Consider the following 13,683-nt stretch of genomic DNA (forward strand, 5'->3'; position numbering starts at 1 on the left):
GGGTGTTAATTTAATCAAGATTTGTTTAAAATGTGTCCAGGGAAATGAAAGAATATGAAAGAATAATGAAGGTATGAACCTACATTAAATAAATATGTGTTTGTGTTTTATGTGTTCATATAGCTAGGTTTTTTTAATAGGAACTCTTAAATCTTCCTTTTCATATCTGTGACTTTCTACTTATCCCCCAAATTGCCAGCAGTACTTTTTTTGTTCTACATAAGGAATTTGATGCTTCAAGATATACTTTTTTACTATATAGTTACAAATATTAGGTGTGCATTTGAATGTATGCAATAAGTTGTATTAAAATAAAGGCGTACAATAAATTATTGTAAACTTTAGTGAATATTTCTAAAAGAATGTTAAACCATCACTCATTTTTATCTTGGAAGTGATTTTGGAAGTAGTGGTCCAGGTGTAGGTTTGTAACAGTAGCTTGTGTCATTAGCTCCTCTAGGTTTCCCTTGTCTCCCCGACCGGATTCGGTGCACAGCACAACGTCCAGCAGCGACTCCCACGACAGTGAAGAGAATTACGTACCCATGAACCCAAACCTGTCCGGCGAAGACTCGGTACGTAAAGTCTGCATCTTCACTTCTGTCTTTCTGAGCAGCTCTTCCAAGTCTGGCATGCTAGGGCCTTACTTCTAATCTCTAAATCTTACCCTTACGTCCTTCGTTATATACTTAAGGGAAAAGGATAGAAGACAACTTTTTAAAATGCTTTTTAAATTATAACGTTGTAAAATTTAAAACTGATAAAGGGTCAGAGTATATCAGCATCTATAAAGTAGATAAAAAGTTAAAATCATCAAAATCTTAGAGTTCTGTTTTGTTTTTTCGTTTTGTTTTGTTTTTAAGATGCATTCGATTTTTGAAACTATTGAAGAAAATATACTGGAAGTATTTCACAGTGCAGTTCTCCAGGCCCACTTTATCGCACTCTTAGAGTGAAATGATCTTGTATGGAGCTCTTTTGATAGTCTTTCAATAGCATACTCTTAGATGTAGCTTAAAGATCAAAGACCTGTTACAAACCTAAATTTGTTTCAGATTGACTGTATTACTGTAAGGCACAAAATTTTATAATTGTAGCCAGCCTGTATTCACCAGAATTTAGATAGCTGCCTGAAAATACTTCAGATATTTAAGAATACAAGCTAATTTTAGTGTCTAAAAATATTTTGCTTTTATTTTCCCTCAAATCAGATTCAGTGCTTGTTCTGTTATTTGTATTTTAGTAGATGAGTGTATCAGTTATGATTAGGTTCACCTCTGAGTAACAAAAGATAAAAAACAATGACTTAAGAGAGACATTTCTTTCTTTCTCATGTAAAAGTCCAGAGAGTCAAGCCAGGGTTGTGGTAGCAGCCCTGTTCTTCAAGGTCCTCGGGGTTTCTGACCCCTTCCATCTTCTGGGTATGGCTCACATGCTCCAGCACGTCCTGCGCCAGCAATTCATGTTCCAAGCTGCAGAAAGAGGGAAGCCTATCTGCCTTATGAAGAAGGTTCCCAGAAACTGCCCTATATGCCATGTGGCCTCATAGACATGAAAGGGCCTGGGAAACAGCCTTTATTCTGAGGGACAGTGGGCCTGGCTAAAAATCCCATTCACATGAGACAGGGAAGGGCAGATATTAGGGCACAACCAAGTGCTACCTGCCAGGATAAGCAAGCATCTGGTATCAAATTTGGAATGGGTAACACTTTAATGGCAATTTTCTTTAAAGCAGTAACTCCAGAGATCCAAAGTATAAAGTCCATTTCTATCATCTGTAATGTAACTTTAGGCAAAAGCAGGTTCCTCACAACCATATGTCATCAGGAAACAAAATTAAGTGATTCGAAAAGCTTGATTGGTGGCTTAAAAAACTTAAAAATTAATAAAATTCATACATTGTTCAAAATGAATAAGATAGTTAAAATAATTTAAAATATTTACATCAGCCCTGGATTAGAAGATAAATTAGCTATATCAATAATGTTTTCACTAATTTTTTAAGGCAGAGCAATTTTTATTAATTGGCTTCTGCTTTTGGATTCACTATTTTTCAACTTGACAAGTGATGTTTTATTGTTTTTATTAACCTACTTTTTTCCTCATTATAGTAAATAGACTGGTAAAAGTCTACATAAATCCTCAATGCTATGTTAGAATGAATATTTTATCTTTAGGTGGTAGAATGGATTTTTTTTATTACAAAAGTAATTATTTTCTGAGATACTAAAGAGTGTTCTTTTGCCCAAAATAGTTAAACTGCCATAAAAGTCTTGGAAAGGACATGTAATAGGCAAATTTGGACATGTAGTTTGTCATCAGTAAGGGTTAGGTAAAGGGAAAAGATGAGAAAGAAAATTCTACAATCAGAAAGTCAGGAAATAAGAATATAAACTTGTTTTTTTATACCTTACAACATTAAGCCAGAAAGCTACTTTTGCCTGCCAGCTGATGATTTTCTACTACTTAGGTCCTAAGTATTACAGATAAGCAAAAGTGTTCCAGGTGAAGATATCCACTCCCCCCACTCACCGTAGAAAGTCCAACCACCGTTTCCACCTCCTCATGCTGCCAGCTGTAGGAGTTCATCATGGTCCAGACAACTCTTCCTTAGGAAGAACGTGATAGCCAGAGCAGTGTTTTCCATACCTCTTGAAAGGTAGGGCGTTAACGGAATACCATAGAAATTCACAAGATCTCATTGCACTTGGACTGATGATAAAGTCAGTAAAAAAAAAAAAAAAAATTGTCTTGGAGAATTTGAGACAGGATCAGATCAAATCTGGCTTAGGCCTGCAATGAAGATTAGGACATTTCGCAGTATGATACATTTTCCATACTGGTGGTCACAGGGCAGGCAGTGTTTAAGGAAACCATGAGTTGGTGATGCTGCCTATTAATTTATACAAGGATCCAAAGTCAGGCATTTGTGAAGTGAGCCCTTAATATGGCATTTGAAATTTGAGTGACGGTGCATCACTACTAAAGACATAAATATCGTTTTATAACAACAAAAATATGTTCAATAATTTTTCAGTACTTTAAAAAGAATTTAGAAAAGCAAAGCACTACTGTTATTTTCTTTTTGAATTCACAGAACATTTATGATGGCTTCTAGAATGTTAAGAGTTTTTCTAAACTGTTTTGGGAAAACACTGGGCTAGAATACAGAGACAGGCTGTTCCCAGTTGAGATTAGATCAAGAACAAATGGACCACCTTGCAGGGACACGAATTTTAACAATACTTAAAGATGAAAAAATTTCCAATTCTAATAATAACTAGACAGAAAACAGTTTAACCAGCAATTTGGAGAAATTCTCTTTAGGAACAACTTGCTGAGTTTAAATGTGTACATCACATGAGCTCATAGGTTCCTTTCATAGCCTTTTGATACTATGAACAGGGGATCCCTGGGTGGCGCAGCGGTTTGGCGCCTGCCTTTGGCCCAGGGCGCGATCCTGGAGACCCGGGATCGAGTCCCACATCGGGCTCCCGGTGCATGGAGCCTGCTTCTCCCTCTGCCTGTGTCTCTGCCTCTCTCTCTCTCTCTCTGTGACTATCATAAATAAATAAATTGAAAAAAATTTTTAAAAAAAACAAGTTTTGATACTATGAACAACTGTAGGCATTTCCAGGTAGGGGAATTCCAGGTATGGGTTCTTTCAGGAGTCACATTTGAAGACAAATTTTTACATACAGTTCTTTTTTTTTTTTTTTTAATGTGAGAATGAACTATGGAGTCACTCAGAAAAAAAAAATCAGGTTCTTTATGTATTAGGAAGAAAAGGGAGAGGGAAATGGCTATTTGTACTAAATGAGAACGAAAACTTTCTTACATCTTTTTGTGCTTTACATGTTACTGTCAATATTTTGTTAATGTTATATCAATAGTAGTTGGTAAATTTGGTTTAAAAATCTATCCCTTGCAAATAGAGCCCTCAGATTCAGTCATGCGGCTTGCTCACTGCGTAAACACACTGCAAACAGTATGCGACTTGTACAGCAGACTGCATAGTGTTGCATTTGTAGGTACACGCAGGTCAGACCGTGTCCCGCTCATCAGGCCAGGGGCCCTGGTACCGAGCTGTGTGGGTCCACGGGCAGGAGCACCTTTTTCTAATTCACAAAACTGTTTCACACGGGCTCTCAGCAGCCCTGCTCCAGATGAGGAATTAAATTTACTATTTTTCTAGCAGTTGTCCATTCTCCAGATCACAGCTTACTCTGTTTAACTTGAGGAAAAAGAGTAGCAATATAAAAGAACCAACGGGGGGCACCTGGGTGGCCTAGTCCGTCAAGCTTCCAACTCTGATCTCGGCTCAGGCGATGAACTCAGGGGCCTGAGCCTGAGCCCCGCCTGGGGCCCTGTGCTGGGTGTGGAGCCTGCTTAAGACCTGTCTCCTCCTTCCCCACCCACCCCACCCCACCCCTGCTTGCATGCATGCCCACACTCTCCAAAAAAAAAAAAAAAAAAAGAACCAGGTTTATGCAGTTTCCAAATTGTTTTGTTCATTATGACAAGCACACATTTTAAATCTATTGCATCATGATGGTTTTCTTCAGAGTATGAGGTAATATGTGAATATTCATATCTATGTGATACAAGACCCAAGGATGGAATCTGCTAGTGAATATATAGGGAGTCTTGCCTATGAGAAGTCTTTGAGAACATTTTTGGGGGAGGTTAAAAGCAGCAAGGAGGGAGAGAAGGCATTTGTTGGCACACATTTAGGACCGTCGTAATTGGCATAGAGGGTAGAGGTAGGGGTATAAGTTCATGTTATCCTTTCTTTCTTACTCAGCATTGATCTTCAAGTTGCTAATAGCTTGTTGCTTTTGCATTTTTCTGCCTCGGGCTGTTTCGTTTTTATCATTTATTGCTGTCTTCTAGCTTACTTTTTTAAAATCTTTTTTTAAAGAGTACCCCTTTTATTGTACAATTCCTATTAGGACAGAAGGGATAAAGCTAAAGAGAGCAGACAAGTAATTCAGTGGTAAAAATTCCAGATAGTTGAAACAAAACAGACTTTGCCAGTGGAATCATTATTCATGGCCTTTAGTTAACATCCTTATTTTAAACTAATTTCAGTGTGAAAGCCCTTTTTTTTTAAGATTTATTTGTTTATTATTTATTTAAGAGAGAGAGAGAGCACAAGCGGGAGAAGGGTCAGAAGAAGAGACTCAAGCAGACTCCCCACTGAGCACGAAGCCAGTTGGGCTCCATTCCCACAACCCTGACATCATGACCTAAGCTAAAACCAAGGGTCAGACTCTCAACCAGCAGAGCCACCCAGGCGCCCCCAGCATGAGAGCCCTTAAACAAAATATAGAACTTTAAAATAATTTAATTAGTAAGCAAGGGGGGGTGAAAGGATCCGGTAGTTTAAAACTGTAATTGAGTATAACAATATCATTTTAATAATGTTCTGGTAGAGCTATGGCAACTGACTATAGCTTGAGGTTTCAGTCTTAATTTAAACCAAGTTTGACTTTTGAAACTACGTTTGACTTGCTCTAAGCTAAGTTGTAACTAATTTTATTAATGTTACATATTTTCCTCCAGTCCTAAAAGGTTAATTCTAAGCAGACATTGTTGTAAAGCCTATCCTTTTGAAATAAATATTTTTGCTTTAGTAGATGGCAAACAAGATAAGCAGCATATCTCATGGACATCCAACAGTTGATTTCATTGTATCACCATTTTCAGAATCTTTTTGGCAGTAACAGTCTTGATGGAAGAAGCAGTCCTATGGTCAAGCCCAAAGGAGACAAACAAGTGGAATACCTAGACCTGGATTTAGATTCTGGAAAATCCACACCACCGCGTAAGGTAAGGGAAATCTCTTTCTATAAACACGATTAGCTCATGTTTTAAACCCCCAAAATTATGTTTCCTTTGAGGAAATTTTATAGTATGTTTAATTTAAACTCAGTAAAGTCTATTATTCAGTGTTTCATAAACCACAATCAACAAGGTTATGCGGGGATCCCTGGGTGGCGCAGCGGTTTGGCGCCTGCCTCTGGCCCAGGGCGCGATCCTGGAGACCCGGGATCGAATCCCACGTCGGGCTCCCGGTGCATGGAGCCTGCTTCTCCCTCTGCCTGTGTCTCTGCCTTTCTCTCTCTCTGTGTGTGTGACTATCATAAATAAATAAAAATTAAAAAAAAAAGATTTAAAACAAGGTTATGGAGACTAAAAAGTTCATTTTCCCCTTTTTAATGCTATAGAAATTATACAATTCTCTTTTAGTGGTCACTGTCGAAATGCTTATTACTTAACAAAATCTAAAGTTAATCATTGTCTTTATTTTTTTCTTCCTCCTGAAATACTTCTTCTAGAAATTCCATTTGTGGGGGTTCTGTCTGGTTGATGTTAAGATCTTTTCTGTATCTTTGGTATTTTGTGGATTTACTACAATGTGTCTAGACATCTAGTCATAGATTTCTTTTTATTTATCATGCTTCATGGAAATTGTGCTGTTTTTGTGTCTGGATTCGTATTTTTTATTAATTCTGGAAAAGTCACAGTCATTCTCTCCTTTTTTACCCCCAGTCATTATCTCTTTAAATATTGCTTTTCAACTATTCTTCTTATTCTCTCATTTAAGGTTTCTTTTTAGAGATTAGTTAGAACTTATTCTGTTTTCCACGCTACTTTTTCACCTTTTGGTATTTTCTCTCATTCATCTCTTTGTATCTACTTGGATAATTTCTTTAGATCTATTACCAAATTCACTAATTCTCAATTATTCTGTTTAACTCATTGTTTAATTTCAGTTATTTTTTATTTCTAAAATGAAATTTTGCTAATTTTTTTAAAAATATGCCTAGCTATTTTGAATAGCTTATTTTATTCCTTTTATTTAGTTTTATTTCTTAATTCCTTTGAAAATTTTACACGTACATATTTTATACTGTTTCTTGTCATGTCAGAATCTGAAGTCCTTGGAAGTCTGAATCTTTGTTTATTATTTCTGCTCACTCTTGATAGTTTGTTTCCTTCCATGTTTTATAGATTTTTTTGCAAATTCATTTTGCTGAGCATATCTGTGGGAATCCTACAGACCTAAATTTCCTTCAGAATAATTTGCATTTTCTTCTACTGGGAAGCAATCTAGGACCACCTCAGTTCCCTTCAGGGGTCCCTCGCTTATTAACAGGATGGTCTCAGAGTAGGCATGCCCTCCCACCTGGAGCCTCCTGATTGCATCGCTGAGATTGATATTCATCCCAAAGACAGCAATGCCTCTAAAGTTTACCTTGAGCAGCTCTTTATCCCTTCTGTTTCCCTCACACCTTGGGTATTTCTCTTATTTTCTAGAGAGCCTGGCAATACATTAATGACTATTTGTTTTAAGTTGGTATTTAGCGGTATTTTGAAATTAAGAGGTCCTGTCAGCCTATGTCATTTGCCATTTTTGAAATACTGCCTTTCAAAAAACACTTCTTAGCTCTGAAGGTGAACACTTGACACATGTTCTCAGGACTTGAAAAACTGAAGCTTGAGCTGAAGGGAGAAGCAAGCTGTGTATCTTAAGATGAACCAGGTGGCTGTGATCCCTATTTTGTAAGAATTCCATCTGTGTTGGGAGCATTAGTCTGCATTCTTATATAGAGTGATTTTAAATTTAACTGGAAAACAGTGTACAAGTAGAAAAACAACATTGTTAAACTGAAGTTGTGTGTGTGTGTGTGTGTGTGTGTGTCTGTCTGTCTGTGATGGACCCAATAGAATTTCAAGAATTATTCACAATGTGTGTCTATGTTTTAAGACTAAATTTCACTCAAACTCTTTATCTGTCAGGCTTTATGGTATTTTTCTTTGCTTTTTAGCAAAAGAGCAGTGGCTCAGGCAGCAGTGTAGCTGATGAGAGAGTAGATTATGTTGTGGTTGATCAACAGAAGACCCTGGCTCTGAAGAGCACCCGGGAAGCCTGGACAGATGGAAGACAGTCCACAGAATCTGAAACACCAGCCAAGATCGTGAAATGAAAATAATTGCTTTGCTGTTTCTGAAAAGAGAACTGAATTGTAAAGATAAATCCTGTTTTACTGAAGATGACTTGACACTTCTAGGTAGATCCTCAACTGCGTAGCATTGAAGTCAAAAGACCTTTCAGACATAATCAAGAAATTTAGACTGTAAATGGTGCTTTGTGGTATCTGAACAATTCATAATGTGTAAATAATGTGGGAAAATAGTATTGTTTAGCTCCCAAAGAAATCTTTGTTCCATAGTTAACACACTTGTAGTATTACTGTATTTATGCACTTTTCATTTAAAGCGTTGGTTTGGGTATTCCCAAATGTTCCTTAACATAATTCCTTTGGGAGTTCTTGTTTTTCTTCACACTACTCAATATAACAATACTATATACAATAAGTACAACAATACAATATAACAGTAAGTTAACTAAGCTCCTTTTAGATTTGGAAATTGCTCTTTAAACTGCACTCTAACATTACAATGAGAAGTGGATCCCACAATTTACCTTTCTACCTGGGTCTTCAGGTGATAGCCATTAGCTTAAACTACAGAGTGTAGTTGGACTCATCATTCACTCCCTTCCAAAATGCTGAGGACAATATATGTACTGATGTCAGGAACTAATTCTCTGGTTCATGTACACTTAGTTTTCAACGGTAGAACTTTATTATGTTTTGTTAACTACAGTGTTTTTGGTTCACTGAATGAAGATTCAGCCGGGTGGGACCTTGCACCTTGTAAAGACTGAATAATTACACTCAGATAAGCCTGCAGATCACTTACGGCATGCGGTGATGATGTGCTCTCACACCTGTTAACATGTAGTAAACTACACATTACTTCAAAACGTAGGTTATATAACTAATCAGGTACGTACCAGGCACTGATGTGCTAATACACTGATCAGGATTAGACGACAAGCTTTAGTTGTGTTCTTCTAAGTCCTAATACTGGTTTCCAGTTTGGACTTCATGAAACATTCACTGTTAGTTATAGCAACATACTGTGATTTTTTTAAATTAGACAGTAATTCAGATTTATTACTCTATAGAATGAAATTCTATCTTTTGACACCATAGTGCCCTTTCTATGATTTTTTAACTTTACTTTGTATTCTTCTTGGCCTTATATTTAAATCCCTATGCAATTAATATTTTATATCTACATTTTTTAAAAGAAAATAGATGTTCTATAAGTAATTCTCATATGTAGCACCTATTGTTTTTCCGGTAAAAGAATTAAGGATTTTGTACTGTGATTTCTGTTCACCGCCCTAATTTGAGAAATACTGAAACATTGCTATAATGTGAAATCTTATAGTTACAGATCTCTTCCAACCAGATTTCTGAAATGACCAGAGAAATTATATAATTCTGTCTCACGTATAATATGGTCCTGTGACATGGATATCAAAACCACAAATTTTGTATGGTGAGACTACAATTATATTTATCTGTTTGGGCTTTGCCGTGTAATTTAGAAAACCGGTGTAGTTGTTTGTTTGCTTATTTTTTTTTTAACTAAGTTACATACAATCTCTTACTGATTTGAGACTTGTTAACAGTTTCTGGAGGGGGCAGAGATAGGAGTGCCCATGGTTGAGGCATGACTCCCTCCATTCAGACCTCTAACTGTTACCTGAACACACAGCTGTGCCCTGATTTCTGGTCTTTGGCCAGAGTTCTGTGCCTAATCAATGTAATGGGTTTATTTCCCCATGAACTAAAAATGTTCATAACAAGATGAATTGTAGAGTAGTAACATTTGATGCTTTTAAATGTTTGCTTCTTTTTAAAGAAAAACTAAAACCCAGAAATGAATTTTCAGTTGGAATTCTAAATAAAAAGATTGTTTGAATTTGGTTTGTGCAAGCTGTTTTGTAATGAAATCACAAAATAAAATCCAGAATTATTGAAATGTGCCTAAGCTATTAAAACACAACACAGTTGATGTGTGAAGATGTTAAATTGTGTTATGTGGAAGATAAAACATCTTTTCAGATTTATAAGTATATTCAAGAAGTACATTACTAATTCAAGAATGGAAATCTTGTTTAAAGCTGCCTATCAGAAGAGTCTAAAGCAAATAGACTGATGTTTTTAGTGTATTTTTTCAATTTTTTACAAGTCATCTTTTTGGAAGATCTCCAGTACTCTAATTTGTAGAAGTTTTCCCACTGTGCAGAGTAATTTAAGAATTGAAATGTATCAAGCAATTTGTTTTAGAAAATGAAATTATGTTAAACATTGTATTAACAAATTAAAAGACAGTTTCTTATGGAGCATTATTTTCCAAACATTTTTAGCAATGGAATCTTTCTTCAATAAAATTTTGTGTAACTCCGAACACATAAAGCCTGAAAAGTTCATTTTATCAGTATAAATATTTTGGGTTCACATTTAAGTTTATTTCTCTTAGTCTGTTACTAGGAATAAAATTTGTGAATAACACAAATGTGTAATTGGCATTATAGAGTTGGTGAAAACCTCAGCAGCCAATTTGTTTTATTTGCATCGTATCAAGGTTTTGATTCACACAAGCATAAGCAAGTGTAAATAATAGCAGGTTTTAAACACACATCTCAGAGGCTTCTTCAATTAGAGATAGTAAAGTTGGATTCCAAGATTTAAAAAAAAAAAAAAGATCTTGTAGTGGAAGTTGATACATAAGCAGCCTCCAGTATGGTAAAAAAAAAAAAGGGGGGGGGGAATGGGGGCTATGTAACACATTGGAATGTGCATGTTTATTAAATTTTAAAAATACACACTTATAAAAACCAAATATTTAAAAACCATAATCATCTCCAAGAAGCTGAGTTTTGGCCAGGCAAAAGTTGTAAGACACTAGTTAAGTATGTGGCAGTTATAAGTCAAATCTTTTTCTCCCACATATTTCTTTTTTTTTTTATTTTTTTTATTTATTTACGATAGTCATACAGAGAGAGAGAGAGAGGCAGAGACACAGGCAGAGGGAGAAGCAGGCTCCATGCACCGGGAGCCCGACGTGGGATTCGATCCCGGGTCTCCAGGATCACGCCCTGGGCCAAAGGCAGGCGCCAAACCGCTGCGCCACCCAGGGATCCCTCTCCCACATATTTCATGTTCTCTATTTTTTATTCCTTACTTTGAAAAAACTAAAATTTTATGAAGGTTTGAATACCAAAGCACAGTTCTGCTTTTAAGAGTTGAAATGTAAACTTGAATAATTTAAGCTACTTAGTAACCCACAGAAGTTATCACTTAGTAAGCTTAAAAGATGGTTTTTATCTACACTCTATACATTTTCATCTTTATTTTCATCAATATATAAGCTACTGTGAGCATTTTAGAGAATTCCATAAAGATACTACTACCTGTGTGTGTGTGTGTGTGTGTGTGTGTGTGTGTGTGTGTGTAGCGTATTTAATCATAGACTGAATCTGATCTAGAAATACTGTACTTGCACATTAAGGTCACAAGTCAGTTTCTTCTGGACTCTAATTAATGGCAGTCACGGTCTTCATATTCCTAAGTGCATTTAAACTGGAAATTGAACACAGTGTTTTTTCTACTACTAGTGGGAAGTGGTCTGCTAACTGCCCCCCTTTAATGAAAACAGTATTTTTGATACTTTTTAAAATGCTAGCTACTTTATGCCTATAGACTCTACTACTACCATAGACCGTGATCACAATTCTTGGACGCTTTTAAATGCTCCTAGGGCCACTTTCTTTGGCCCATTGAAGGTATTGGTATTAGTATTTTGAACGAATACAAAGCGTGTAAAATTCAAGAGACAAGGTAAGCCGATTGCTCCTAATCCCTCATGCTGGTAGGTCTTGTCCGTTGTTGTCGAGTAAGCAAGCCGGTCTGTGGCAAGGATTGTCCCTATGCCCACACCAAGTGGATACAGGGAGAGAGACGTATCAGGGTAAGACGATTGTCAATAGCATCTGCTATATTATATGTAAATCTGTATATAATTTCAAATACAGCTCTGAGATGAAAAGCCATGGTGTAAATGAATAATGTAGGCGTTACAGACTTGGTTGGATGAACAGTTGGTGCCAGGTTGTGGAGATAATTGGTTTTTACTGCGACTACACATATTACTACAGCTTGAAGTAACTTAGTTTGGCTCCTCTTCCATAAACTTAACTTTCTCAGGTTCATGATAATGTCTGTTATGAGGTTCAGAAAACTGTTTAGTCAAGGGATCAACGTAGCTTCTACTTTCTTTACCTAAAAAGCCACGGCTTTGTGTAAGTTGTAACCTCCGGAATCAGTTGTTGATAATCCTCCCAAATTTCAACAGCAAAATCTTACGTGTGTATGAGTTTATTTCCCCCCTCTTGCACAACTTTTTTGGTAAAGATCCTATTGTAGATACTTTCTGCTACCAAATGAAACTTTTCAAACAGTTTGGTTTCAAGACTTTAGTTTGGGTACTGAGACTGTGAACCAAGAAAGACATATAAATTTATATTTCTAACCCTTCCTTAGAGTCTCTAAATCAAAAACCCAATTTTGCCATTAACTGTACATTGTCCCTTGAACAACACATGTTTGAGCTGTGTGGGTCCACTTATTCACGGATTTTTTTCAGTAACTACAGAACAATACTCAAAATGTATTTTCCTTATTTTCTTAATAGCATTCTTCTAGCTTTATGTATTGCAAGAATACAGTATATAATACACATAACACAGAATATGAGTTAATTGTTGACATGTCAGTAAGGTCAACAGTAGGTTATTAGTAGTTCTGGGAAATCAAAAGTTACATGTAGGTTTTTGATTATGAAAGGGGTCAGCCGCCCTTCCAGGCCCTACTTCCATAGGATCACTCCTTCTCTGCAACAGAAATCTCACCAGGTCACACTGAAACACAGCCCTCGTACGCCCTAGTGACAGCTTCCTGAGGCCGTTGTCGCGTGCCTAGGCCCTGGCTATGCCTTCATGTAGCCAATACTCCTGGCGTTTTGTTGAGTAAAAGGCCGATAAATAAGGGTCTGTATGCAAGCTTTCCTGTCAGAAAGTACTTTTTATGAATAAAACATGACTTGGGAAAGGACAACCGACTGGGCTTATTCATTTCTATGAGATTTTCAGACCTCTCCAGTCCGTCCTAAAACCCCAGGAATCACCACGCTGGCCCTTTGGCCTATTCATTACAGCGTTTTGCAGCTCTGACCCACTAGATCATGTGTGGGGTGGGGGAAGGTTGGGAAATGTGAGTTTATCTTCTTTGAGATCGTTCTCTCCTCATCTGTGTTCCTGTCACCCTGTAAATAGTGACACTTAGGACTATTTGCATGTTCTTCTTTGGGGAAAAAGCTGCTTTCTCTGATAAACGCTTCTTGAGTTACAGTTTTATTACGAGAGTTTTGTGGAAAATAACTTGGCAATTCTGTGGATGTGTGTTATTGCATATTTAAAAGCTGAGTCAGTGATGGGAGGCATTTTATTAACTTCTGATGGGTAACATTCCTCCTTTATTTTCTTTCTTTAATATTAAAAGAATGTTTCTGTCATAGAAGAAGTGAGCCAAAAAAAAAAAAAAGTGAGCATGTATAGAAAACTAAGCTTCGGGGCACCTGGGTGGCTCAGCCAGTTAAGCCCTCTGCCTTTGGCTTGGGGCCTGATCCCAGGCTCCTGGGGTCAAGCCCTGCATCGAGTTCCTGCTGAGCAAGGAGCCTGCTTCGCCCTCTCCCTCT

General features: G+C 36.9%; 1 protein-coding gene across 4 annotated transcripts in view; it reads left to right on the plus strand.

The window, feature by feature from the left end:
- GAB1 (GRB2 associated binding protein 1) overlaps positions 1-10,337 on the plus strand; it is a 118,276-nt gene extending 107,939 nt beyond the window's left edge. For all 4 annotated transcript variants that reach the window (XM_055317041.1, XM_055317043.1, XM_055317042.1 and 1 more), the window contains 3 exons: positions 452-575; positions 5,710-5,832; positions 7,836-10,337. In XM_055317041.1, the coding sequence (XP_055173016.1) occupies positions 452-575; positions 5,710-5,832; positions 7,836-7,994 (406 nt within the window). In that variant the 3' untranslated portion in view covers positions 7,995-10,337. The remainder of the gene's footprint in view (positions 1-451; positions 576-5,709; positions 5,833-7,835) is intronic.
- The last annotated feature ends 3,346 nt before the right edge of the window (positions 10,338-13,683 follow it).

This window comes from Nyctereutes procyonoides, unplaced genomic scaffold, assembly GCF_905146905.1.
Source record: "Nyctereutes procyonoides isolate TBG_1078 unplaced genomic scaffold, NYPRO_anot_genome, whole genome shotgun sequence".
NCBI lineage: Eukaryota > Metazoa > Chordata > Mammalia > Carnivora > Canidae > Nyctereutes > Nyctereutes procyonoides.